Source organism: Styela clava, chromosome 8 (genome assembly GCF_964204865.1).
Source record: "Styela clava chromosome 8, kaStyClav1.hap1.2, whole genome shotgun sequence".
In the NCBI taxonomy this organism is placed as follows: Eukaryota; Metazoa; Chordata; class Ascidiacea; order Stolidobranchia; family Styelidae; genus Styela; species Styela clava.
In genome coordinates, this window is record NC_135257.1 from 22045384 (window position 1) to 22070296 (window position 24913).

Below are 24913 nucleotides of genomic sequence, written 5' to 3' on the forward strand. Positions count from 1 at the left end.
TCGTGCTCTGCTTAATTAACAACTGAAGCTTTGGTATACAGGTACCACTGCGTGATATTGAGATTTGCTCTTGTATTTTATTTTGTCAAACGATGCATTAAAATAACTTTCGGATATATATTTTGGACTTTTCTTTTATTTGGAATGACCAGACCCCTGTAATTTGTCAATTTTGTGTGCCGATCATTGGTGAAAATAGTTGAGCAGCCCTGCCCAAGGCCAAATCACTATCCACGTGGCAATTGGGCAATCAGTTCCCTAGTCATAAAAGGATTCGAGCTCTTAATCAAGCTTGCATGAGCGTCGAAAGCTTTATTGGGCGTCGAATTAGTGTTGACTAATAGCACACTGACAATAAAATGAAACCTGATTTACTCTATTCCCTTCATAAGTTTCCTGTCATTGCGATGTTTTAAAAACTTGAGCGCAATTATTAAATTAATATTTAGCTCCCCCGTAATATATTTTCTATGTAATTAATATAAGAAGGCCGCTTATCAGTCTTCCTCCTATGTGTGTTATCGTGTTATAAAGCTATCTTTGTTCAACGAGCCTGAACTATTTTTTGCCTAACCTGATTCTGTTAAGAAAAAGACGTGGAAACAACAAAAGTATATCACATGGAGGTTAAATTTATTTTGAATCAGTGAGGCATGTTCGTATTTTTTTCTATGCTTAATTTTAAAAATTACCCAAATCAAACATTTCAATCTCTAAATTTCACATTTATATCTTCATATTGCAAAATAAATAATGTGATTGCCAAAACCGAAATGTTTGCTATTTCTACTCTCAATGAATTTTAAACAATAATTTAATTTATTTGAAATGTCAATCGGATGAACTCTAAAGTAGGATTCAATGGTTTATATTTCATTGGTGATGGATCCAGAGAATACAACCGGGCAGACGTCACATTAGATCAGGATCTCACAAATAACCCCATTAAGGTCCCAGGTAGGAGAAGCATTCATCATTCCTTGCAATAACGGGTTGGGACCAGCAAAGAGATAAACATTCGTGTGATCTTTGAAATCAATTCCAGTATTGGGAATACCTTGATCCCATTTAACGAATGAATCTGCAGGTGTGACGTCACGGGTCTGAGAACGAACAATGAAAATAATCAGATGAAGATTATCATTGGATTATGCTTGATCAACTGTAACTCTCACTAGTCTCTCAAGGGCTGTCTATCTCCGTGTGGTCTCATAATTATTAAAAAAAAAGTCTGATTTGGATATTCGTTTTCACTTCGTAGACGCTTTAGATACATTTAGTCTCTAAATGTCTGTCAAGTAAAACTCCATGTTCATGCTGCATGAAATTGATTTGTCCAAAACTGCTCAAATATTATAAATTTAAACGCGTATTGGGATATTTGATCACTCGTACATACGTATTACATTTCAAAAGCACGAAACTTTAACAATGCCCCCTGTACTCCAAGCATCTGATGTGCTAATGAGCGCAATCTACAGTAATGAACAAGAAGAAACCAGATATTTAGCAGATTTCTAATTCAATTCACTCACATCGTCCCAACCGCCAGGACAGATGGAATCCCATAACCAGCAAGTCAAATTATGTTGAATAAATTTGACTTTTCTTATTATTATCAAAGTATGAAGTTTTGAATATCGAATTTTGGGTTCCGATAAGTTCAAGGATTTGACGCCAGCCCCGACTCCGGTAGAATCAAAATCAACTCCAAACTCCTGAATGAAATCTTCACTGCGTCACTGATTATAATTAGGACCCAATTATGTTGATGTGTAAAAACTTCTGGATTGGTAACAATGTCATCGTTGCCTATTAAAATCGCTCGTGTAATAATCTCAAATCTCTATTGGGATCTCCAGAAGTATGCGCACCAAGATGGCGCACAACCTTGTGTGTGTATTATGTGTGTACCAGTTAGGATTCGGGTTGTGCGACATCTTGGTGCGCCTACTTCTGGAGCACCCTTTATTGTATTTACTGCCGCCCTCCTTCCTTCACCTGTCTAATAGCAGATCCTTATGTTTCATGAGTATAAATATAATAGGCATAGGACACTAACCTTTGGATCAAACTGGATTCCTGTCCACATTCTAATCCACGTATAACTCTTTGACATACCCTTTATCAAGAAATTCTTGATCGCATTGTAGGATTCTTCATTTCGGATCAAACCAACAACTGCTTTACGTTTCCTACAAATATCAACTGCTGTGTCGTAGACGACAGTTTGTTTGACAAAAAAATAACATATATTTCCAATCTTTAATTCGCAGTTTTCTGAAATTTAATAAATTTTTTGAAAAGTGTTATCACTAATCATAGCAAATATTTTGCCGGCACCGATGAACGTGTACTTTTTGCCTCTGTAATTGGTTTCCATATATAATTTGGACTTTGCAAATTTTACGAAACCTCATAATTAGTATCTGTCTGCTTAGACATCTCATTAGAGCCAGCTCGCTAGGTTTTAGAGAAAGTATCTTACTCTTGCTTACTATAGACAAACTATTACGACAGTTATGAAGTTGTTATTACTGTGGTATTCTGAACAAGAATGTGCAAGTAGAAAAATTCACAATCGACTACAGGGTCAAGAATATTTGACTTTGAGTTGGGATAACTTTTGACTCCATCCGCAGCTTTGAACCCCCAAAAAATATTATGCGAATGCAGGCCTCTGTTAACGCTTAGTAAATTGATAACTTGAGATTTGTAATAAATTCGACTTTTTTTATTACCATTGAATGTATGAAATTTTGAATATCGAATTTGGGGATCCGATAAGTTTAAAAATTTGACTCAAGCCCCGATGCTACTGATTATAAGTGCTTACCTGGTGAAGGGGTTGGTTTCAATGTTGTTTTGGTTGTTGTCGTTGGTCTCTGTTGGTTTCTAGATCGAACCTGTTGAGGCTTCTTCATTGTAGAGAGTTTTTGTTCAATCCGCTCCATTGCTAAACAGAAGAATATACGTAAGTTAGAACAGCATCTACAAAAAACAAAATGTTTAAATGACAGAATCTCCAATTTGACTTATATCTGCGTGCTTTTTACCTTTCTTCATCTCACTGTTTCCTTGCTTCTGTTCTTCCAATTCTTTGAGAAGCTTGTTGTTCATTGTTTCAAGTCGGATCAAGTCTAACAAAAAAAGATCAAATAGAGCGTTGGACGTCTGTGAATGCCAATCCTACTTACTAATATACACATTTTCGGATACAACTTGCATCCATTCTTTGCACAGATTTAGCATTTTGTTCAGCTTGGTACTGTTCCTAGTGTTGGTTTCCACTGCGGATCTTTCTGGTTTGTATTCCAGTATCATAGAAGTGCATTTACAATAGCGCCCATTCCCAAGATTTTGTACAGAAAATGAATTCCTATTACATTGGATCAAATGCCACATTGAAAAACATTGCACAAACCTTTCCTCAATTCTTCACGGCTCTGCTTTAGGTCAGCGATTTCGGCAGAATGCTCTGCATTTTCATCCTGTATCTCACGAATTCCTGTGTAATATATATATATATATATACCGGTAGTTGGAAAATTGTAAATATTAATCTTGGCAATAATAGCTAAGCTCCAAACCAAGATTTCAGTTAGATTTTTTCAAATGTCAACCTGCTTTAGTTATCTAAATTTCTTATGCAAAAACTTTGGTCAAGTTACGAACATACTCCATTTGAGGAAAGTCGAATAACGACTAATTGTATCATTAATACTAACTTGAAATTTCTGTGTATTTTGCAGATTGTTTTTCGATTTTGCTAGATTTGCGATTTTCTGATGGAATAAATAAATTTTCTGATTTTCTGGATATCTGACGTAACGATACAACTTAAACAGTCACCATAACCAAACGTCTACAAGGTAACACGAGTATACAATGTCTGATGACCCAGACGAATAGAATTAAAAGAGTTGTCGCGCCATCCATCAATTATCAATTGATACCAGGACTTCGTTAAAAAAGATAAAAATCCTGTTCAATCAAGCAATTCGGGATGACAAATTAAATTTTGTAAATTCTAACCGGAATATTTCTGCTCCAATGCTTCAATATTTTTTGTGTTTTTATTGGAGTTTCCTTCCAGCTCTTCCAATTCTGATTTAATACTTCCAATATCTGAATGATTTTAAATAGATTATTACCTAGTAGAATATATTCAAATTGTTTGGAACAATTTAAATACACGAACTCATTGAAGTGATGAGTTAACTACATTAGCATAAACTGGTTAATCGGTTATAGCTGAGTGATAGATTGAGTTTACCAATCCAATGTAGTATTTTATGAAATTAATCTGAGAAGGGTGAAATTTTTGGATAAATATAATGTCATAATAAAATTGGGGGTAAATTTGATTCTCTGTTTGTATTCAACTTTATAACATAACATAAGATAATCCATAATATAAATTAAGTGTATGTAATGAATGCACGATAAAGACAGGCAGTCATGGACCTTTCCCCGACCTTTGACCCCTCGAAAAACTCTTCCTATACTTTACCATTGCAAAATTTTCGGGGCTATTTTATGAGTGCTTTTGCGAGTTGGCGCCTGTAAAATGGGGTATGTGTTTCAAACCATCATTATGATTCATCGTATGCAACAATCTGTTTTTTAAAAGTACCGGTAAAGAATTTTAGCCTAGTCTAACACAGCTATTTCTACACTAATTTTTTATTACTGCAATTAAATTAGAACTCCTAGAAAGACAGAGTGATCATTGGATTATCATATTTATATTTAAGTTTCCGAAACACAACAGAAAACCAACGAATAGAGTTAAAAAACGCGAAAACGAGGTAATGTTTACGACTACATTTGAAAATCTGTCTGAGTGAGAAAAGTGTCTGAGCGGATGCGAAAAGGGAGCATTGTTACGTCACTTTTTGCATCTTGCTGATTGGCCAATGTCACGAAGTAAACAAGGCGGTCAATACTTGGGGAAAGGTTTAAAGGATGAGGCTTTCATCACCAATACGTAATTCATCGATCCAATGTCAAAACAGTAAAAAATAGAGACTCGACTATATTGAGCAATTTTTGCTCGACTCATTTTTGGGCCAAGTAATCTAAAATTATCAAATTAAATAAAACCTAAGTACCCATAGTATTCCTGGATACGAAGGGAAACAGATTGACAGCATTTTGAGGTTGTACCGTGCTCTTAGATTTGCACGTAATAGGAAACTCTTTGTCATGCAGATGTTCATCAATGTTGAAGCCTGGCCTGTGCCATCCTACAGCAACCGGATCACATTGTGCAATCTGGCAACCAGGCTTGGGAGAGCAGTGAAACACTGTTTCATCTTGACACCAGGATGAAGCGATGACGTAGATTAAGGTAAAAACTATTGAGGTTTTCATCTCGAGGTTTCAGGGTATTTACCTTATAACTAGAAAAATCAAAATTGTTCGTGTGTATTTCAACGCAATGCTGAATATATTTGAAAGAAGTTTCTTAGGGAAATTAGATGTAAGGATTAGCGCACTAACTCAGAAAAGATTTCTCAACTGTAAATTATTCTCCAAGCAAAATACGGGCTACCACTGACGTCTAAGAGCTACTGTGACCATATACTACATCAGGGGCCAAAATGCTAAGTGCAAAATGGATTTTACTTTTCACTTCCCAAGAAAACCTCCAATTTTTTTCTAGTTTTATATAAGGTAAAATACCACTATAAATAATAAACAGAGGGGCCATGAGTGCGAAAAGGATCGGGAAACAGGCCCTGAGCTATGAAAGGTTGGGAACTACTGCTGTATATATTTATAGCGTCGAGTTACATTCCAGTTGAGGATTGATGACGGGATAAAAAAACAATTTCTCATAACTGAAGTTCTTGAAGAAAACCTAAGTAAACGGTCAGTAAACGGCGATAACTCACTTTTTCACGGCTAAAGTTTTCAAATGTAAATTTTGAAGGATTCTTTACTAATTGTCTTTATTAGAATTAATTGTTATTTATTAGTCTTCACGGTGCAGTGCCTGTGCATCGCAGTTTTGTAAATCAAAATTTGAAATTTTGTGGGCCATAGCTGATTCTAGGTGTGGATTATTAAATTCACTTTTTATAAATTATATTCATATAGGTCAGCGTTCTTATACTGTATACCTGGACTCGGAAGGGTCGTAGGGAAGTTACATCGTAATTTTTTATTTAGGTAAAAGGCAATTCTTATCGCACAGAGTGTGTCGGGATAGTTGAGGACCAGCCTTTACCAATTATACACCAGGCCATGTCAGCAATGATAAATTAAAACAGCTGTCTATCTTTACCGTAAACCACGACGCCGATCGTTTCGTTTGACTTCATCGCCTGAGGCAAACGCAACATAATACAAGAAATAGCAATCTTAACTAATTCTTACTCGACGATGTTTTTAAAGTTTTGGTCTGAATTTGTAACCAGGTTTGAATATTGTTCTCACGTCACATTCTTGCTATAGCATATATATATAAATATATAGTTTAGCTTCGAAAATAGCTGAATGACTTTAACAGCGATAATTTTTTTACTTTTAGAAATGTCTTATTATATTAAACCACGTCTAAAAATTACCAAGTTCAAACCCTTTATTCAAACTTCGAAAACTCAGCTAAATATCCTATCAGCTACTTGCCTTAATGCAATCAATATCAATCTATACCGTTATGTTTTCGTCGCCTCGCTTTTACGTTCAAACATTTACCGCAATCGAATATTTATAGAAGCATACGCGCAGTTATGTCGTGACGTAGTTTCAGATCTTAATCGGATTAGCGATGTCGCGTGAGGTTGATTATGGGACAAACAATGACATCGCAAAATTAATTTTAGCATTTTTCTCTTTTTAAAGAAATCGCAATGAAATATAAAATATAAGTTTACATATGTCATTAAAATTTAATGCAGATAAATCAAAAATATCTGTAAGGTAAGAGAAAATGAAAACTTGTTTATTCAATCTGGCGTATACTGCCAAAGAGACATTAAAAATCACCCAAACTTCTAGATACTGTATAATTTTTTTCTTTAGTTAATTTTGGGAACAGGGAGCTCTGAAGCTCTGGTTACCGCTTGTTTTTCTTAGAGTTTCTTTGCAAAAGTGAACACTCTTTTCATCCTCTTTCAAATAAGAGATTTACGCACTAAAATCTCTATATGTCTGTGCATGGCGGCCAAATTGGGACTTCGCCGTGGTCGACCAAGTATTGATAGTGTACACCCATCAACACCAAAAAGAGCTGCGAGTAGAATTCTTCCACAAAGGGTGCTCGTTTCGATAAAGAAGGGGTTGGCGTCTTGTGTCAGCCAATAGAATGCGTTGCAGAAAAAGGGGAAGTCAAATGAAAAGCAACATGAACTGTGCAAAATGTGATATATATCTTTGCCTGAGACAATCTCAAAACTGTTTTTGAGAATTCCATCGATAGCATGTACTTCATGATTATTCTTTTTAATTTCTTCCAATTTCTAATATTGGAATTGTTCTGATTTGTCAATTTTAGATTATTTTTGATCAACATGCCGAAAATGATGCTTTTCAAGAATTCCAGTTAGACTTTAATCTGGTTTAGACATCCTAGGGTAGACAATATATACAAAAGTGGTTACTAAAAGTAATGATTGTTTATTTTCATACCCAATATTAGTTTTGCCTGATATTGCTGCCTAAAAAATGATTTGTTTTACGTTACAAGATATGCTGCAGTTTTTCCGTGAATGCATGGAGAGTCAAATATGGCACATGTGAAATTTACTCTTCCCCACGGGAGTAGATAACGCAAAATAAAAAAATAAGATGATATTTCATACCCCATGCTACCACTAGTAATTTTTTCATCAAAATATGTGACATCATGCATTAAAGGGTTTTAAATAAGCTATTAAAATTCAATAGTGAAGTTAGCTGAATTTAATAGTAATTAAAAAGTAAAACAGTCAGTTTGTAGCTTTGTAAATGCTTATAAAAGATAGGCGCCGAGATAAAAGTTATTTTTAAATAAAAAATATTTTAATTTTTGAATATTCGCAATGAACTTTAAAATATAACTTCACATCTGCTTTTAATCATTAGCACTTCTAAAAAAAAAAATTTTGATTAAATAAAGTCAGTAGTTTTTTTTTTTGATCGAACACAACATTTATGAATAGTATTGCAACTTTTGGATGCGGATTTTGCGGTCAACAGTATCAAAGGCTTTGTTCAGATCGAGAAACATTTTTCGATCAGATTAAATTGGAAACAAAAATCGAGCATTCTTCAATATAAAATATTTTCTATGGCACGGCTGTGCATCAGGCTGTTCTACCAAGCCATTTAGTATAGCTCTTTTAAACACTCAGATTTTTCCCATCGAGCATAAAATCCTGACTCGATAGTTTATGTCAGAGAAGGCGCTGACGTGGATAAAATACATAAAGTTATTTTTGCTCTTGTCGCTGCATTGAATTTTTCGCCGTTTAGTCCGGTGCATCCATTACTGTGATGGTAACCGATTGCCGCTATATCGTCTCTTGTTTTTCCCGTTATTTTTTTTGTGTGGCCCTGCTAGATCTCAAGTTGGTTATATTGCCCATTGACAAAACATTTTGCACACCCATGTTCTAGGATAATTTCAATAGATCGTAGGGTGGAAAATCAAATCAAAATTATATTTTTGTTTGTATTTTCAAGTATATTTTAATTACTAATTATGACATCATATTGTAGAAGAAATTCTTAGAACCCCACAGTGAAGTTGGTAGTAATGGTCAATAAGCGAGACCTATATTGATTGAGCACGTGTGCTTTATCATAGTTTCGTCGCCTCGCTTATATGCCTAAAAATTTATCGCCTCCGAATATATATAGAAGCATACGCGCAGTTATGCTGCGACGCATTTTTATATCTCAATCGGATTATATACTTTCGTTTTGAAAAAATGACATCGCTGGATAAACTGTTATTTTTTGCAATAATCTATTTTAAAAAATATCGTAATGAATTAAAAATATGAGTTACATATGCTATTATAATTCATCCTAAACTATTTGTTCTCACCACTTGACTTTTTTGGAGTTCGACCATAAAATATCTTTAAACTGAGGTCACATCCGAATTTTTGGTCTAACCTGAGTTCTAATCACGACCCATTGCCCTATCTTCCCCAGACTTCCTGTCCGCGGCCCACTACCCTGTATTATCACTACATGAGCTATCTCAATTCAGTGAATTTGGAATTTTTTTGCACAGCCTGATTGTTTTGAGAAACAGACATGAAAACAAAAAAAGATATGACATGGAAGCTAAATTTATTTCTAGTTAACGAGGCAAACTTGTAATATTTTTTATTTCAAAATTTCTAAAATAAAATTAAATATTAAAATATGCGAATTTAACATATATACCGTCATAAAAGTTCGATCGAAAACGGCAAAAAAATCAAACAGACAAATGTTCAATATTTTTAATCTGACTCTCAATAAATTGTTGACAACAATTCAATCTAAGTGAAATGTCAATTGTAAAAATTTCAAACCAATATTCAATGAGTTATATTTTACTAATACAATATAACCTGGGGACAGAATGCAACGAGACAGATGTTTCATTAGATCTGGATCTCACAAAGAACTCCATGAGCCTCCGAGACACGACGAACATTTATCATTCCTTGCACTTTCGCGTTGAAATGAACTACGAGAGAAACATCCGTGAGATCTGTATATTCAATTCCAGTGCGTGGAAAACTTTGACTCCATTTTATGAATGAATCTTCGGGTGCGACGTCATGTGTCTGAGAACAAACATTAAAATGTTTAGATGAAGATTTTTATTGGCTTATGCTTGATCAACTGTAATTCTCACTGATATGTCATATGCTGCATAGAATTGATTCATCCAAAACTGAACAATTATTATAAAATTAAACTCTGATTAGGATATTCGATGTCACTCGTACAGACTCATGACAATTCGAAAGCATCAGACTTTTGAACAAGAAGTAACCAGATATTTAGCGGATTCCTAATTCACTTGACATACATAATTCTATCACAATCATCAAGACTGATGGTTTCCTCTAATCAGCAGGTCCAACTATACTGATGTGTAGAAAGTCCAGGATTGGTAACAATGTCATCATTTACTTTTAAAATTGCTCGTGTGATATTTTCAAGTATTTGTTGCTGTATTGTATTTGCGGCCTTCCCTCATTCATTAGTCTAATAGCCGATTCCTATGCCTTACGAGTATAAATAGAATATGCACAGGATACTAACCATTGGATCAAAGCGGATTCCTGTCCTTATTGGCATCCCCGTATAACCTTTTGGAATATTCCGTCTCAGGAAATCTATAATCGCATTGTAAGACACTTCTTCTCGAATCAAACCAACATCTGCATTACGTTTCTTACAAATATCAACTGCTTTGTCGTAGCTGACATCATTTTCAACTCGTACCACAGCAGAATAACAGATATTTCCAATCTTCAATTTGCAGTATTCTAAAATTTAATGAAATTCGTTTACAGTTTTACAAACTTAAAAAAGTGTTATTATTAATCGTAACAAAAAGTTTGCCGGCACCAATGAACGTGCAATTTTTGCCGCTATAATTGGTTCCCATATCTAATTTACACCTTGCAATTTTCACGAGACTTCACAATATGTGTCTGGTTGGATATATACTCCGTCAATTACTCTTGCTAACTAAAAAACTCCTACGACAGTTATGAAGTTGTTATTTCTGTGGTATTCTGAACAGAGCCGTGAGCTTGGAAATATTTACAATCGACTCCTGGGTAGAGAAAACTTCAAATTTTGAGTCAAAATATCTAATTTTGGTAAGAAAGACACAGGCGTATGCAGGCCTCTGTTGATACGGCGTAGTAAACTTGATAACTCAAGTTTTTGTAAGAAATTTGACTTTTAATATTTCCATTGGAAATATGGGGGGAAATCCGATAATTTAATAATTTGACTCCAGCTCCGATGAAATCAAAATCGACTCTAAACCCGCCCAATGAAATCTTCACTTCGCCACTGACTATGGAGGTTTACCTGGGGAAGGAGTCGGTTTCAATGTTGTTTTGGTTGTTGTCATTGAAATCTGTTGATTTCCAGATTGAACCTGTTGAAGCTCCTCCATTGCAGTGAGTTTTTGTTCGATTCGATCCATTGCTTAATATAAGAAAATAGAAAAGTTGGCGTCTATTTGCCAGCATTAACAAAATCGAAATGCTGTCAGTGGTAAAATTGCCAATTTGGTTGCAGTTGAACTTTGTAGCCAACTTGACGAAAAGAGCACAAGTCTTTAGTAGAGTCTATCTATACTAACTTTCATATACAGTACCTAACATGACTCGAATCTACTAAACCTATGAAGCTAGCTTTATATTTAAACCCATTTTTCGTTAAAATATTCGAAGTTTCCCCGTTTTTGTAAGTTTTTGTTCAATTCGAGATATATCCAGACCAATATTCAGATTATAAGACATATTTGCTCCGCCTAAACACGCAATGTTTCATTCCAATGTCAGAATATTCTTGCTTGTTATTTTAAAGTTTATTTTTTAACTACAGCGGTTAATCGACACCAAGGAATGCTTTAAAGACCTAGAGTAACAGTTGCTACCTTTTTTCATCGCATTATTTGTTTTATTTTGTTCAATCAATTCTTTCTCCAACTTATCATTTCTTTCTTGAACTTCGATCAATTCTAATAAAATGAAATGATTTGTCAAAAAAATGGCAATAATACTGGAAAACGTCATGGTTGTCAGAGATGCAATAACGTATCATGTACATGAAATGCATAAACTTTATGTCACATCCTGTCTGGTCTATCGCAGTTTGTTTGAGACTAACTTTCATGATTACTGGAACTACACTAAAATCCTCTAAGTCAAAAAGTGTTTGATTGTACCAAGACGATCCAGAACGAACTTGTTTATGCATTTTGGTAAACGAATTCTATACAGCACACTGACAAATAACAAAAAGTGATAGCCAACTAGCAATAGCAACAATATGTAACCACTCAAAAATTTTAAATCAATTGATTCAGTAGATGAATAAAAGCCGATTTTTAACAAAACAAGAATCAACATAGCAACAATACGAAGCAACAATACGATTCATAAGTTCAATTTGTGTCCAATAAGCCACTAGAAAGAGTCTTTTGGGACGACGTAGATCATATGACTCAATGTCAAATATCAATTGCAGAAACATAATGTCACTGACCTTTTTTCAATTCATTGACCACAGAGTTTTGCTCTTTGTTTTTTTTCAGTAGAGTTTCAATTTGGCGAGATTGCTGAAGAGCGTTATTTCGAAAATCTTTTATTTTGTTTGATTGTTCCGCAATTTCGCTACGATGCTCTCGGATTTCTGGCAGAAAATATTATAGTTTCAGTTTTTCTATACCAGCTTTTTCTGAAATAATCTCTAAAATCTTCAATAAATATTATTTATCCCATAACTGATATTATTTATACTTGAATCCGTACATATTAACAAGGTGGACGATGTTGACCATGTTTGCGCATTAGATATTTCCTATTCAAGCTGAGTGTTTAGCCCAAATTAAGTGTACTCACGGACCGGCAAAAAATTGAAATGACCGGAACAGAAAGAATAACATATATTTGCGTAATATAATGCAATGTTAGGCACTCAATATGCTTCTAAACAAAAAAAGCACACCTAAAAACATTTCACACAAAGAAAAACTATCAAATAATGTGCCGGGCACTCAGTACGGTGCTTATGCGTAAGGAAAAAACACACTCCACATAAAAACATGTGCATGCCAAATCATGTACAAACGCAATTAACTCTAGTGGGAACTTTGCTGCTGTTTCGTTTCCAATATAGGATTGCAAACGATGCCTCAAGGAAGTTTATGAAACACGTAGCTCTGCAGTGTCGTGCAACTGATTATTTTGCTCGTTTTAATTAAATCTAGTCATTAAAAAGTTTTTTTTCGCATAAGGCATAAGTAACTGGTTTAAAATACGAACAAAAGTTTGATTACTCGATTACTTAGGAATGGGTAATCGTTATCAAGAGATATCCAAAATTGTGACAGTGACTATTTTTAAATCTGGACTGTAATTTAATCAAGCTTTTGCTTTTTCATCGGGTTTACCATATGATTGACGCCTCCAGCGAAATGAAGTACATTACATCACAAACTTGGCACCAGGTTCAAATTCTATTGTGCCTGCTTAAAATACCCGAAAAGATCTCTGCGGCCAATGCATGTTTGCGCGTCTCGTGACTACCTGCAGGGTGGCAACAAGTCCATATCTCTTACTGGAGTGTTAAACTGTTCTCGACTGTATCCTGGTTTATCATATTAATCAGGAAAAGCACGCAGAACAGAAGAAGCACGCGTGCCTACTTTTAGGTTTCTGAATAAAGCGAGATTTGTGAATACTCGGAGCCAAGCAGACGCGAAAGACGTCGCAATATGACGTCGAAAGAGAAATTGCGTAATAAACCAACGCAACTTCGTCTCCGGTAAAGCGATTGAGACGGAATAAAAACAACGAAATTTCTCGCGGACCGGCAAAAAAGCTTTGCGGACCGGCGGTTGGGAACCACTGGTATACGCTACGGATGTGTTGGACGAAAATAAAAAATTGAATACATTATAAAATTCACTGACCAGAATTTGTTCTAGCAAGGTCATCTTTTGATTCTTCTAACTCTGATCTGATATTTCTTATATCTGCGCAGAAAAAGACATACGAAGTGAAAAGCAACAATTCAAAAAGCTCAATCACGTCGACCGCTGAAATGTCAAGTGCTATCGAAACGATATGTCATAATGGCAGCTAATAATAAAGAAAACTCATTTCTGAATGAAGTTATGGCGACCACTGAATGTCAGAAAACTGTATAGAATTATGATATTTAAAATAGAATTCCATTGTATGCTTTTAATTATCATAGATATGACTTTAGTAATACATAGTGATCAGAAAGGACAGTAAAAAAGCTTAATCAATATGTTTCGCCGCTAACACCAACTCTGATTACCCACGTGATATTCGACCGTTCACACTTACCTAAAATATTTCTAGTTACGACAGGAAGCAAGTTGCCAGAATTCCGTGTTATTCATAGATTTGCACGTAATCGGAAACTCTTTGTCATGCAGGTGTTATCAATGTTGAAACCTGGTCTGTCCCATCCTACAGCAACCGAATCACATTGTGCAATCTGGCAACCCGGCTTTGGAGAGCAATGAAACACTGTTTCATCTTGACACCAGGATGAAGCGATGACGTATATTAACATAAAAACGATTGAGATTTTCATCTCGATTTCAGGATATTTACGTTATAACTGAGTGAATAAAAATTGTTTGTGTTTATTTGCACATGAAACCGTGGATATATCAGGAAATGCATTCAATGACGTTCAAACTATGAGCTTGCTGCTGTTTTTAATGACGCTGCTCACTAACCCTTTAGTTGTTCTAAAATCAGAAAAACAGTTTTACAAAATTTTGCCCAAATCAAGCTCACGATATTTCTTCTGGGAACAAAGGTAACTAATCTCTAAGAGTGCGGGCGACCGTTGAAATGCCAAGGGCCACTGAGATGATTAAATAGTGCATCGAATAATTCCGAATAAAATTTGAGAGTTTGACGACTAAGATTTTCAAAATGTTTGTCCAATACATTTTCTAGTAATTGCCTAGATCTCGTTCTGAAAATATTGAATGATAAGAATTCATTTCTAATCGACTTCATCGCAATTTTCTGTTACCTTTACCTGTTGTTAACGTAGTTTAAAGTATATGTGTTGGCAGGGTCGTTTTTATGCTCAGTTATTAAATAATCTTCCCAGGGAGTGCCCGTGTTTATGTTTCGTAGATTAGAAAACTAAAATTTAAATTTCGTGAACTTTGCATACGTTTACGTGATATTTAGTGGCCAGGCCCTAATCTATTACTGTGCGTCCTCAATCGGCCATACGCTCCACGTTAATTCTACACGCAAACTATGAAATTCACATTTTATATTCCTATAGATAGGGCAGCGTTTTTATACAGTATACCTGGACTCGTAAGTAAGTTACATCGTAATTTTGTAATTAGGTTAAAGACAATCCGGCCCTAACCATAGAGTGTGCCGGTATAGTTATGGACCGACCCTGGCCATTCATGGACCAGGCCATATTAGCAATAATAAATTAAAACAGCCGTCTATCTATACAGCACACTGCGACACCGATCTTTTCGTTTGACTTCATCGCCTGAGGCAAACGCAACATAAGACTAGAAATAGCAAACTTACTAATTCTTACCTGACAATGTTTTTAAAGTTTGGACTAAGTTTTCAACCAAGTTTGACTATTCTTCTCATCTCACATTCTTACTATAACATATATATATATATATATAGTATATATAATTTTATATTTAGTCTTCCAAGCTTTGAAAGTAGCCGAATGACTACAGCAACAATTCCAATGTCAGAAATGATTATCGTATCGAATCACGTCTAGAAATTACAAAGTTGAAACCGTTTCTTTCAACCTTTGAAAACCCGGCAAACCATTTCATTAGCTACTTGCCTTTAAACAATCGACATCAAACTATACTGATATGTTTTCGTCGCCTTGATTTTATGCTTCAAAATTTACCGCAATCGGATATATATAGAAGATACGCATAGTTATCTCGTGACGCGGTTTCGGTTTGCTGATGTCGCGTAATAAACAATGACATCGCAGAATTAATTTTACTTGTTTGCAATATTCTATTTTTAGAGAAATCGCAATGAATTTTAAAATATGAGTTACATATACTATTAAATTTCAACGCAAAGTTATTTAGGTTTATATGTGAGATGAGGGAGAATGGAAAAGTTGATTATACAAGCTGGCGTACAATATATCATTTATTATTTCTGTAGGTAATTTTGTGAATAAGTAGCTCTGAACCTCTGTGTGAATGGGAACTATGACGTAATTAGTTACTGAAAGTAGAGAAATGTAGCCGACAGAAACTCCAAGGCAGTATTAAGTAGCTACAGATAATTCACGAAGTTTCAATTATAAAGTTTTTGTTTTTACCGCCTGCTTTCTTAGAGTTTGATCCAAAATTATCTTTATACTGGTGTCGCATTCGAAATTTTGGTTATCCGGAGTCGTCTTTTAATTGGCTCCAAAGATGGTAAATTTTTCCGACTACATGTGGTTTAGAGCAGTGTTTTTCAACCGGGATGCCGTAAAATATTGTCAGGGGTGCCGTGGGAAATTCTCCAATTTGTGTGTCTATGCGGTGTAGTGCCCGGCAGAGTAATCATGTAGTACTGTTAGTTATCAGAAGGTGGCAGGAGCAGGTGGCCAGTTGCCTTGTGCTTGCAGACGAGAAAAATGGTCACGCATGTATGCAGTGGCAGATAGCTGTAATGATCAATTTATTTATTGTAGAATTGCCATTATTGCCGACTTATTTAATCATAATTTGAACTCAAAATAGCATTCAGGATTCCACGCAATAACTTTGCAGGGTTTTAATTCACTATTTGATACGAAAATAAAACTGCCACAATAGAATAGTAAAATCATGAAGGTCAACTATCGTCTTCATGAATATGCGCATTCCGGCGTCAGAAATGATAATATTTTTAGCTTAAAATTGGGACAGTTGATTTATTTACAAACGGTGACAAGAAAGATCAAAGCCGACCCGAAATATAGAAAATTTAATAAAATCCCGAATTCGTTAAAATTATTTGAATCGATGAAAATATTTTCCCACCCTTGCGATCTGTAATCACGCCAGTAATCTGGCGAAACGCGTGGTAGTCCAAACACTGATGCAATGAAACTTAATAAAACCTTCATAAATTTAGTGAATTGCACTACTTCATGAGAGCGTGATGGAATTGACGATTATTTAATATCTCGAACACAAACGGTCATCTTTTTAGGATAGTCAGAAAAGTCGAATAAGCGTTTCGACATAGTAAATGCTATGATCTTTGCCACCAAATTATGCTCGGGCCTTGCACGAAATTCACAACGTGAAAAGATACGTCCAGCGGTGAAAATTGTTTATAACAACTTTAAGCATATTTAATGTTTTTAGCGATAATAATTAATTGTTGTAATGAAATACAGTTTGTTTGCCTCTTTCATTTCTCTCGCAAATGCCGACAATAACACTATTGAATGATTTTGGCAATGGAAGAAACATATTGAATTGTAACAAAAATTAATTAGGTTGTGAAAAAGTGAGAATACATGTGATAATAATAAGAGCGTATCGTGGAACGGGGAAGGGGGAGCAAAACCGAAGCGCGTGATCGGCGGTGCGCTGGGTGACCACGTATTACCCGTGCGGCCGCGCAACTTTTACAATAATGTGAGGTGTTCCGAAGACGCTCTCGTTTACATTAATGTGAGAAAACAGTTGTTAATGTCGGTAACTATTAACCATTTGTTGGCGTCCGACTATTGCACTCTTTATGAGAAGAAAATTTAAAGAGCTAAATAGGGTGCCGCGATATAAAAAAAAAGGTTGGGAACCACTGGTTTAGAGTGTAGAATTTGAATCTTATAAACTGGTTTGAAATGTTTTTTCATCACATTTCAGTGACATATTCCCTACTCAAGTTCAGCACAAAATACAGTTTGTAAGGTACTTTGTATTTATGATAATAAAAATCAAAACAATTGATTAAGCAGGTCAGTCAAAACTCGTTTCCATGAACAATCACCTCTCAAGTCTGAGTTGTTGCATTGCAAATGCAGATATAGCCAAAAATATTTATATACGAGAAATAAATTGATACGTCGAATAAAAGTTTATTATTAAAGTAAATAACTCAAACATACAGATCACATGCTCAACATAGCATCAGGACAGACTGTCCTTTTACAACTGAATGAACACTATTTATACAAGTGTCCAGTGAGGCATGCAATGAAATAAAGACATGACAGTAATGACTACTGTAAACAAAAACTTAAGATTCATGGAAAACTATTGAACTATCAAACTCATTTTACTTTCAATTCTTTGAAATACAGTTTTTCATGGGTTCATGTTTTGATTAGATTTAAAGATGAGCATCCCTTTTTCGTCAGACAATCTGCGAGTTGTTCTGTTGAGGAGCATTTGTGAATCTTCGAAATTTGCCCAAATTCTATCATCTGCTTCAGGCTACTGATTTCAACTGTCAATCTCTTTTCCGTAACAGTCTTGTTGGACCGGAGTGCTTCATAAAGAGATTTGCTGTCAATAAAACATTCAATAGGAATATTAGGCTTTTTCGAGTCTGACATCAGCTCTGTGTAGATGTAGAGGGTGGCTAAATATATTGCTTTGTCCATAGCATCAGACTCTTCTGAGCAAAGGGGTGAATCTTTTGGTATTTTGTTTAAACATTATTCTTCGAAACCACGAATCAGCCAAGAGTACATACCCATCTGCTTGACAAAGTTTTTTGCCCTTCATTCTGTACAACATTATATACCTAATTTTCCTTCCAACTGTCAAGCTCCTTATGTGATCGTATTTTTTTCCGCGTGTTCATGATTCTTTGTTTTTCTGTTTTTGTAATTTGTTTTGATTGTATTTTTTTCCGCGTGTTCATGATTCTTTGTTTTTCTGTTTTTGTAATTTGTTTTGATTATTTCTCTCTGATTATTACTTCTCGTCGAACGCGAGGACGAGAAGGCATCGTCTTCCGCGCTCTGGCGGTGACGAGACGAGAGAGTTTGTGTTTTGCGTGAGAAGTTTGAGTTCTAGCTATCCATTTCAAGTTGCATTATTGTCGTTTTAAATAAAGAATAAAGCCGCAGTCGAACCTTGGTTCTTCTGTTTTTATCGTAGCAGATGTTTTAAAGAGTATAGGAAGAAAAAGCTGCGACACCTATGCTTTGCTTCTAAAAATGTTTGACGTTTATAAAGCTTCTTGAGGGGAATTACAATTAAATACCCCATTTTCAGATCCATCCACAACTTTAGATGGCACTTGTTCAGATATTACAGATAAATTCTCTTGCCTACTTTAACAAAAGCAATAAAAGAATTTCGACAAGCTTCAACATCGGACTTGAACACTTTAACATTATACCAATTCTTATAGTTTCCTGTGACTTTTCCAGCACCACCCAGAATTTTTGCCTAACGCATGGATTCATCATTAGGAATGAAGAAACGCACCATCTGTCCCTTCTTGAAATTCACAACAGATTTATTATCGGTTATTCTGGCCTGATTATCAATAAAATTTGGGTTATCCATGTTAGTATCATCAACATGTCGGTAAATGTTTGGTGTGCTAGATTCAGGTTCTTTGTTCCCAGTTTTGGTCATAATACTTGGGAAATTTTTTTCATCATCAGGTTTCGATTGTTGTGAATCACAAGAATCACATTTGTTCACCAACCTTTATTAATCTGCATCTGTGTACTCTCACAACTATACCTCCATGCCTTACGAAAACCAAAGATCCATCACAACCAATAACATGCCCAGGTCCTTTCCATTCCAATGAATCATCCCTTTATAATACACTCTGTCACCTGTATTGAAATTTTCTTCAACACATCTCACATGTTTCCGCAAAGCACGTCGGATACGTTCACGTGCTTCAATGCAAATTGTTAAATGCAAGTATTTTATCAATCATAACAGATGGTAAAAGGGCGTCAAACACGATTTGATATGAACTATAACCATATACATTATGAAGTGAATTAATGGTTGACAATGCCCAGATAAGGGCAGTTTCCCAATCGACCCTTTCACTGTTTTAGAACTTTAGCAACATCTCAGCCAATGTGTGATTATGTCTTCCTACCATCCCATTGCTTCAAGGACTTGGGCAGGCGTAGTACTAACCTCAATAGCAAAACATTCGGCCATATCTCAAAATTCTGCACTGTTAAATTCACCCCCATTGTCACTGTGAAAAAGCACCATAAACATCAATCTATGTGGTCATGGGTTTTCTTACAATGATGTGGTCGATTTTGTGCGAATAACACATGCTGCTGATGAACGATAAAACATATCAATCATATGAAAATACCACAAACCTGGTACAATCTCATGCAAATCCATTGCAACAGTGTTATTGAAATATCTAGCCATTAGAAGTTTTACTACTGGTCTTGGTGGAGCTTTTGTTCTTCTCTTGCACACGTCACATTTTTCACAAACTTCTCCCAAAACCTAAAAACATTTTCTGATACCCCAGAATTGATCAAAAGAGATTTTAATTGATCATACAATGCATGGCCAAATTGTCTGTGGAGTTTAAACAAATCAGTTTTAGAAGTTTGCATTGACCGCCAAAATTTTATGTGGACCGGTTTTAGATAAATTCCTTTCTCCCCTGGACAAGAGATTAACATAATAGTGACTTTTTGCGCCTGCAAGTAATTTAACTAATTTTCCAAACATCTCAATACCATAATTACCGAAATCAATAATCGCGCTTATTTCAAGAGCAGCTTCAAGTGCCTGCTTGCTTGCTTTCAAATGTGTCACAAGTTTCCATAATCAAGCTCCTAGTAAATTAAAGTGTCGTAAAATGGCAAACAAGATCATTTAAAATAGTCCGTAATAATAAAACAAAGCAATACCAAAATAACAAAACTAATTTTTTTTTTATTATGACTATAGTATAGCATATATATCTAACAAACAATATATGATAAATAAAAATAACATAATCTCTTTCCACGAAATATCAAGTATATTTATGAGCTTTCGTTAGATCATAGTCTAACTTCTTCAGATAAAACAAGATATGGCTGCAAATTATAAAGATCAGTAATTAGTTAAAAATTGTGAGATAAAAATCCCAGAAATACATTATACATTGGTTGGTTAGGTCTATCTCTCCTGTGCCGGTTTAGAAATTGATACTAGGGGTTTCCTGGGGCCCCATTCGCCAAACTCCGTATAATGCCGCGTTTAAGAGCACGTAACCTTGTCTCTCAAAAATGCAGTTACGAATTCTTGTCAAGTGCGATTCACGAAACATCTCGTAAAAACTTTACGCACGGTCACGCAAGTTCTCTCGAAATCTCACGCAAGTTCGTCGTTGAACAAAAACCACTGTATGATCACTCAACCCATCACTCACTGCCGCGAGCCGCCCGGCGCAGATAGGCCTATTTTGCAATGATCTCTGTTTTACATTTTGCAGCCTGTGATTTAAAGTTTGGAGAATATTGCAGTAATCTATGAATGAATGAAATAAATTTTGAGATACATATCGTTAAACTACTTCTGTAACAGACAACTAAATAGATGAATATGTAATCCCATATTTGATGTTGGTACGCTGTTAGTTGGCATATATGGGTGGGTCTACAGCTACTAGAATACAGGCACTCTTACCTAAGTTAGAGATTTTTGATACCAATTGCTATGCTCATTATCTCATAGCAATTGCAATCACCACAGCATTTGTTGGGGTGCATGTCGCACATAATTGTCTTAGGTCAGTAAGGTATTGAACATGTATCCCGTCTTAGTTATACCGTTTAATTATTATGTAGATACGTTACAAATAAACACACATACATTTTAACTTGAATTCATGCTATGAACATGCCGAACTACTGTTAACGAGTAAAATAATCCCCTCGTTGGATTGCGAGCACGGTGCGTTAAAGAACTTTAGTAAATACCGATTCTCGGTAAAAGGAGAAAAGAAGGCACTTTACGAGACGTCTGTTTTGGCGCGCAAAAAATTCTATTGAATAATTTCTCTCGAATATTAACGATACTTCGAGAATACCATTTTTGCCCTTTACGAGAAAGTGGGTGCTTTACTAACACGTTGAACGATAAAGAAGTTTGTCGAATGGCGCCCCAGGTTTGTCTATTTATATGTGTTCCAATGTTTGCATTTGAACCTTTTGTTTGCTTTGTTGTTGTCTGTGTTTGTTTTGAAGTCTTTTTATTTGCGTTTCAGTATTTTATGTTGATTCCTTGTGGTTGCCGTGTTCCTAGTTTGCTGATCCAAAAGTGTTCTTTGTTTTTCCTGTATAACTCACAGTTGTTGAGTGCGTCTATTCCCATGACACTGAAATCCTTCATGGTGTGGCTTTTGCTGTTGAAGTGATCTACAACTGGTGTTGGGGCCTTTTTTCGGATATCCCTGATGTGGTCAGAGATCCGGGTTTTCAGTTTTCTACCGCTTTCGCCTACGTATTGTAATTGACATTTTTTGCACGTAATTAAGTATATAATATTTTTGGTGTTACAGCTGATAATTCTCAAAAGTTGGTATTTTTTGTTTGTTGATGAACTCCTGAAGTATTGGGTCTGGGTTGAGTGCAGACAGGTTGTGCACTCTTTTCTTTTGCATTTAGTGAATCCTGTTGTGTTGTAAGTTTTTGATATTGGTTTCAATTTGGCGCGCACTAGCAAGTTTCTAAGAGTCGGGCATTTCATATAACCTATTATTGGGGAATTCGGGAACAACTTTTGTAGTGTGGTGTCACGGTGTAAGATATACTGGTATTTCTGGAAAATTTTCCTAATTGGTGGGAGAAATGGGTGGTTAGAAGCGCTGTTTGGTCTTTTTGTTTTTTAGGCACTTTTGGTACGAGTATTTCTTTCCTGTCTGTTTTTCTCGCCCGGTCGATGGCTTTATCTAATAGGTGTTCGGGATAATTGCTTTTTATCAAATGTTGTTTGAGTTTTCACTATGTTTGTTGAAAAAATCCAGATTTGAGCAGATTCGTCTGATTCTGATTGCAAGACCGGGGGGAATGTTCCGGTGTATTTGCTTCGGGTGGCAGGATGACGGCAAAAGGTACTGATGGGTGTCTGTTGGTTTCGAGTAGAGTTTCGTTTCGAGTTTGTTGTCTATTATATGGACCATTGTACCCATATAAGGTAATTTCGTCTGAGAGTGTTCGAAGGTAAACTTAATGGATGAATGAAAAGAGTTTGCGAATTTTATAAATTTCTGCAAGTTTTCGAGTCCTGATGTCCATATTAATTTGCAGTCGTCAATGAATCGTAGGTATGTTAGCGGTTTTAGTGGGGATTTTTCAAGTATTTCTTCTTCTAATATTGCCATGAAACAGCATGCGTATTTTGGTGCCATTTTTGTTCCCATAGCTGTTCCCTGTATCTGGAGATAGTGACAATTGTCAAATTCAAGGTTGTTGTTGGTTAAGACACATTCAGCTGCTTTAGTAATCCAGTAGATCATTTTTGGGTCTGTTCTTTTTTTTTCAAGCATTTTTCGTAAAGCGCGTACTCCTTCCGTGTGGGGTATGTTGGTATATAGTGATACAACGTCCATTGTTACCAAGAGGGAGCCTCCGGAGCTATTTGAAAAATGTGCAATTCTCTGAATTTTATTGAGGAAGTCGGTCGTATCTTTTATATATGACGGTATGTAGTTGGTGTTCATGAGGGGAGTTAATTGGTAGTCTACAAATGCTGATAGTTTTTCTGTTGCGGAACCATTTCCAGATGTGATCGGTCTAGATGGGTGATTTTGTTTATGAACTTTTGGTTGTAGTCTTAGTCTTGCTGGTTTCGGATCTTTTGGGAGTATTGCCCGGTACAGCTTTCCGTCTATTATTTGGGCATCGAACATAATCTTGCTTATTCTGGTTACTGATTTTGCAATTTTATTGGTTATATCTTTGTCGAGAGCTTGGTAGATGTTGTCGTCACTTAGTTGCCGATGTCCTTCTTTGATGTAATCTTCTCTTGATGGTAATTCATGTGCCCCCCCCCCCCCCACTTATCTGCTGGAACTATAACGATTTCTCTAGCGGCCCTATCTTTTAATTCCTTTAACGCAATTTGTTGTTCTTTTAGAAGGTTGGAATGTGCCTGTTTTTCGGTATGTTTGCCATGATTTCTGTCTTTATTATTTTAGCATAATCGTCAAGATCAATACTGCGTAATTTTTCATCCATATCATTGTTTGTATGCTGGCTGGAGTCGGAGTTGTAGAAATATTCTTTTAGTCGGTAGTTCCGGATTGTGTTATCTATATCAGCAGCTAGTTGAAATTTGTCTATGTTTGAAGGGGTTACACTAAATCCAAGATCTTTCTATAGAAGTTTGGTATGTGCTTCGCTTAATTGGATATTTGATAGGTTGTAAACATTGACCTGTACCGGTTTTATGTCTTTAAGCTGTCTTTTTTTTACCTCTGATGAAGCGGCGATTTTTTCTGCGTCGAGACTCATGAGAGGCACTGGTTTCTTGTTGTTTCGTTTTTGAGTTTATCTTTTTTGTTCTGTTGTAGTCAAGTTTATCGTCTAGTTTTGACATTGTGGTTTCTAGTTTTTTGGTAAGGTGGTTCCATTTGGAGATGCTGTAATACTGCCTAACCTTTTTCTTGTAAGTGTGAATTTGGTTCGAGATGTCTTTAATCGCAATTCTTGCTTCTCTGAGTGACTGTTGTGTGAGTTGTTTGGAAAATTCAATGTGAATGTTTTTCCATTTTTCCTTCCTAGAGATTGGTACTGCACAAGTTTTCTCCGTGATTGATAGTCCTTTTGGTATGATCCCCAATTTTGTGTATTGTGCCAAGTTCTTTTCATGGTGGAGTAGTTTGTTCGTTTGATTTCCAGTTTCCGTAATTAATTAAAGTAAAAGTTTGTTTTCGGTTGATCTTTGTCATTGCGGTCATTGAGTCCGGGCAGTGCAGGATCCATGGTTGGATACTAGCAATACACAAAATATGCAAGGATGCCAATATGGGGTGTACTAGGGTATTGTGTATTGCAGGTTCTTTCTCCTTGTTTACTTTCTACTCCGGATCCGTATGTGGCTGTTGCCACAAGGATGCGTGACTGAGATAGTATTATGAAGATAAATAAAAATAACATAATCGCTTTCCACGAAATATCAAGTATATTTATGAGCTTTTGTTAGATCATAGTCTAACTTCTTCAGATA

General features: G+C 35.7%; 3 protein-coding genes across 3 annotated transcripts; all 3 read right to left on the reverse strand.

The window, feature by feature from the left end:
• Positions 1–622: 622 nt before the first annotated feature.
• Positions 623–5568, reverse strand: LOC120345978 (uncharacterized). The gene is made up of 7 exons (XM_039415600.2): positions 5115–5568; positions 4036–4128; positions 3425–3508; positions 3057–3140; positions 2837–2956; positions 2063–2280; positions 623–1103 (listed from the first exon to the last, which is right to left on the reverse strand). The coding sequence occupies exons 1-7, from the start codon at positions 5374–5376 to the stop codon at positions 918–920; spliced, it is 1047 nt and encodes a 348-aa protein (XP_039271534.2). The 5' UTR covers positions 5377–5568; the 3' UTR covers positions 623–917.
• Positions 5569–9295: 3727 nt separating this feature from the next.
• On the reverse strand, positions 9296–14098 carry LOC120346140 (uncharacterized). The gene is made up of 7 exons (XM_039415800.2): positions 14061–14098; positions 13658–13720; positions 12229–12375; positions 11618–11701; positions 11044–11163; positions 10261–10487; positions 9296–9776 (listed from the first exon to the last, which is right to left on the reverse strand). Exons 4-7 carry the CDS (start codon positions 11625–11627, stop codon positions 9591–9593), a joined length of 543 nt encoding a protein of 180 aa, XP_039271734.2. The 5' UTR covers positions 11628–11701; positions 12229–12375; positions 13658–13720; positions 14061–14098; the 3' UTR covers positions 9296–9590.
• An 8566-nt stretch (positions 14099–22664) lies between these two features.
• Positions 22665–23594, reverse strand: LOC144425889 (uncharacterized). The gene has a single exon (XM_078115659.1). The coding sequence runs from the start codon at positions 23592–23594 to the stop codon at positions 22665–22667; it is 930 nt and encodes a 309-aa protein (XP_077971785.1).
• Between the last annotated feature and the right edge of the window lie 1319 nt (positions 23595–24913).

What these genes read in the sequence shown, in the direction of transcription:
- LOC144425889 (XM_078115659.1), bottom strand. Translation starts at nt 23,594, where the DNA reads ATGTTCGATGCCCAAATAATAGACGGAAAGCTGTACCGGGCAATACTC.
- LOC120345978 (XM_039415600.2), bottom strand. Translation starts at nt 5,376, where the DNA reads ATGAAAACCTCAATAGTTTTTACCTTAATCTACGTCATCGCTTCATCC. An exon ending in ATTGGAGCAGAAATATTCCG is followed by an intron (nt 3,509 to 4,035) that starts GTTAGAATTTAC and finishes TATATTACACAG; the next exon opens with GAATTCGTGAGATACAGGAT. An exon ending in CCGTGAAGAATTGAGGAAAG is followed by an intron (nt 3,141 to 3,424) that starts GTTTGTGCAATG and finishes TTTTTTTGTTAG; the next exon opens with ACTTGATCCGACTTGAAACA.
- LOC120346140 (XM_039415800.2), bottom strand. An exon ending in GAAACCGACTCCTTCCCCAG is followed by an intron (nt 10,488 to 11,043) that starts GTAAACCTCCAT and finishes ATTAAATTTTAG; the next exon opens with AATACTGCAAATTGAAGATT. An exon ending in GAATCCGCTTTGATCCAATG is followed by an intron (nt 9,777 to 10,260) that starts GTTAGTATCCTG and finishes GTTTGTTCTCAG; the next exon opens with ACACATGACGTCGCACCCGA.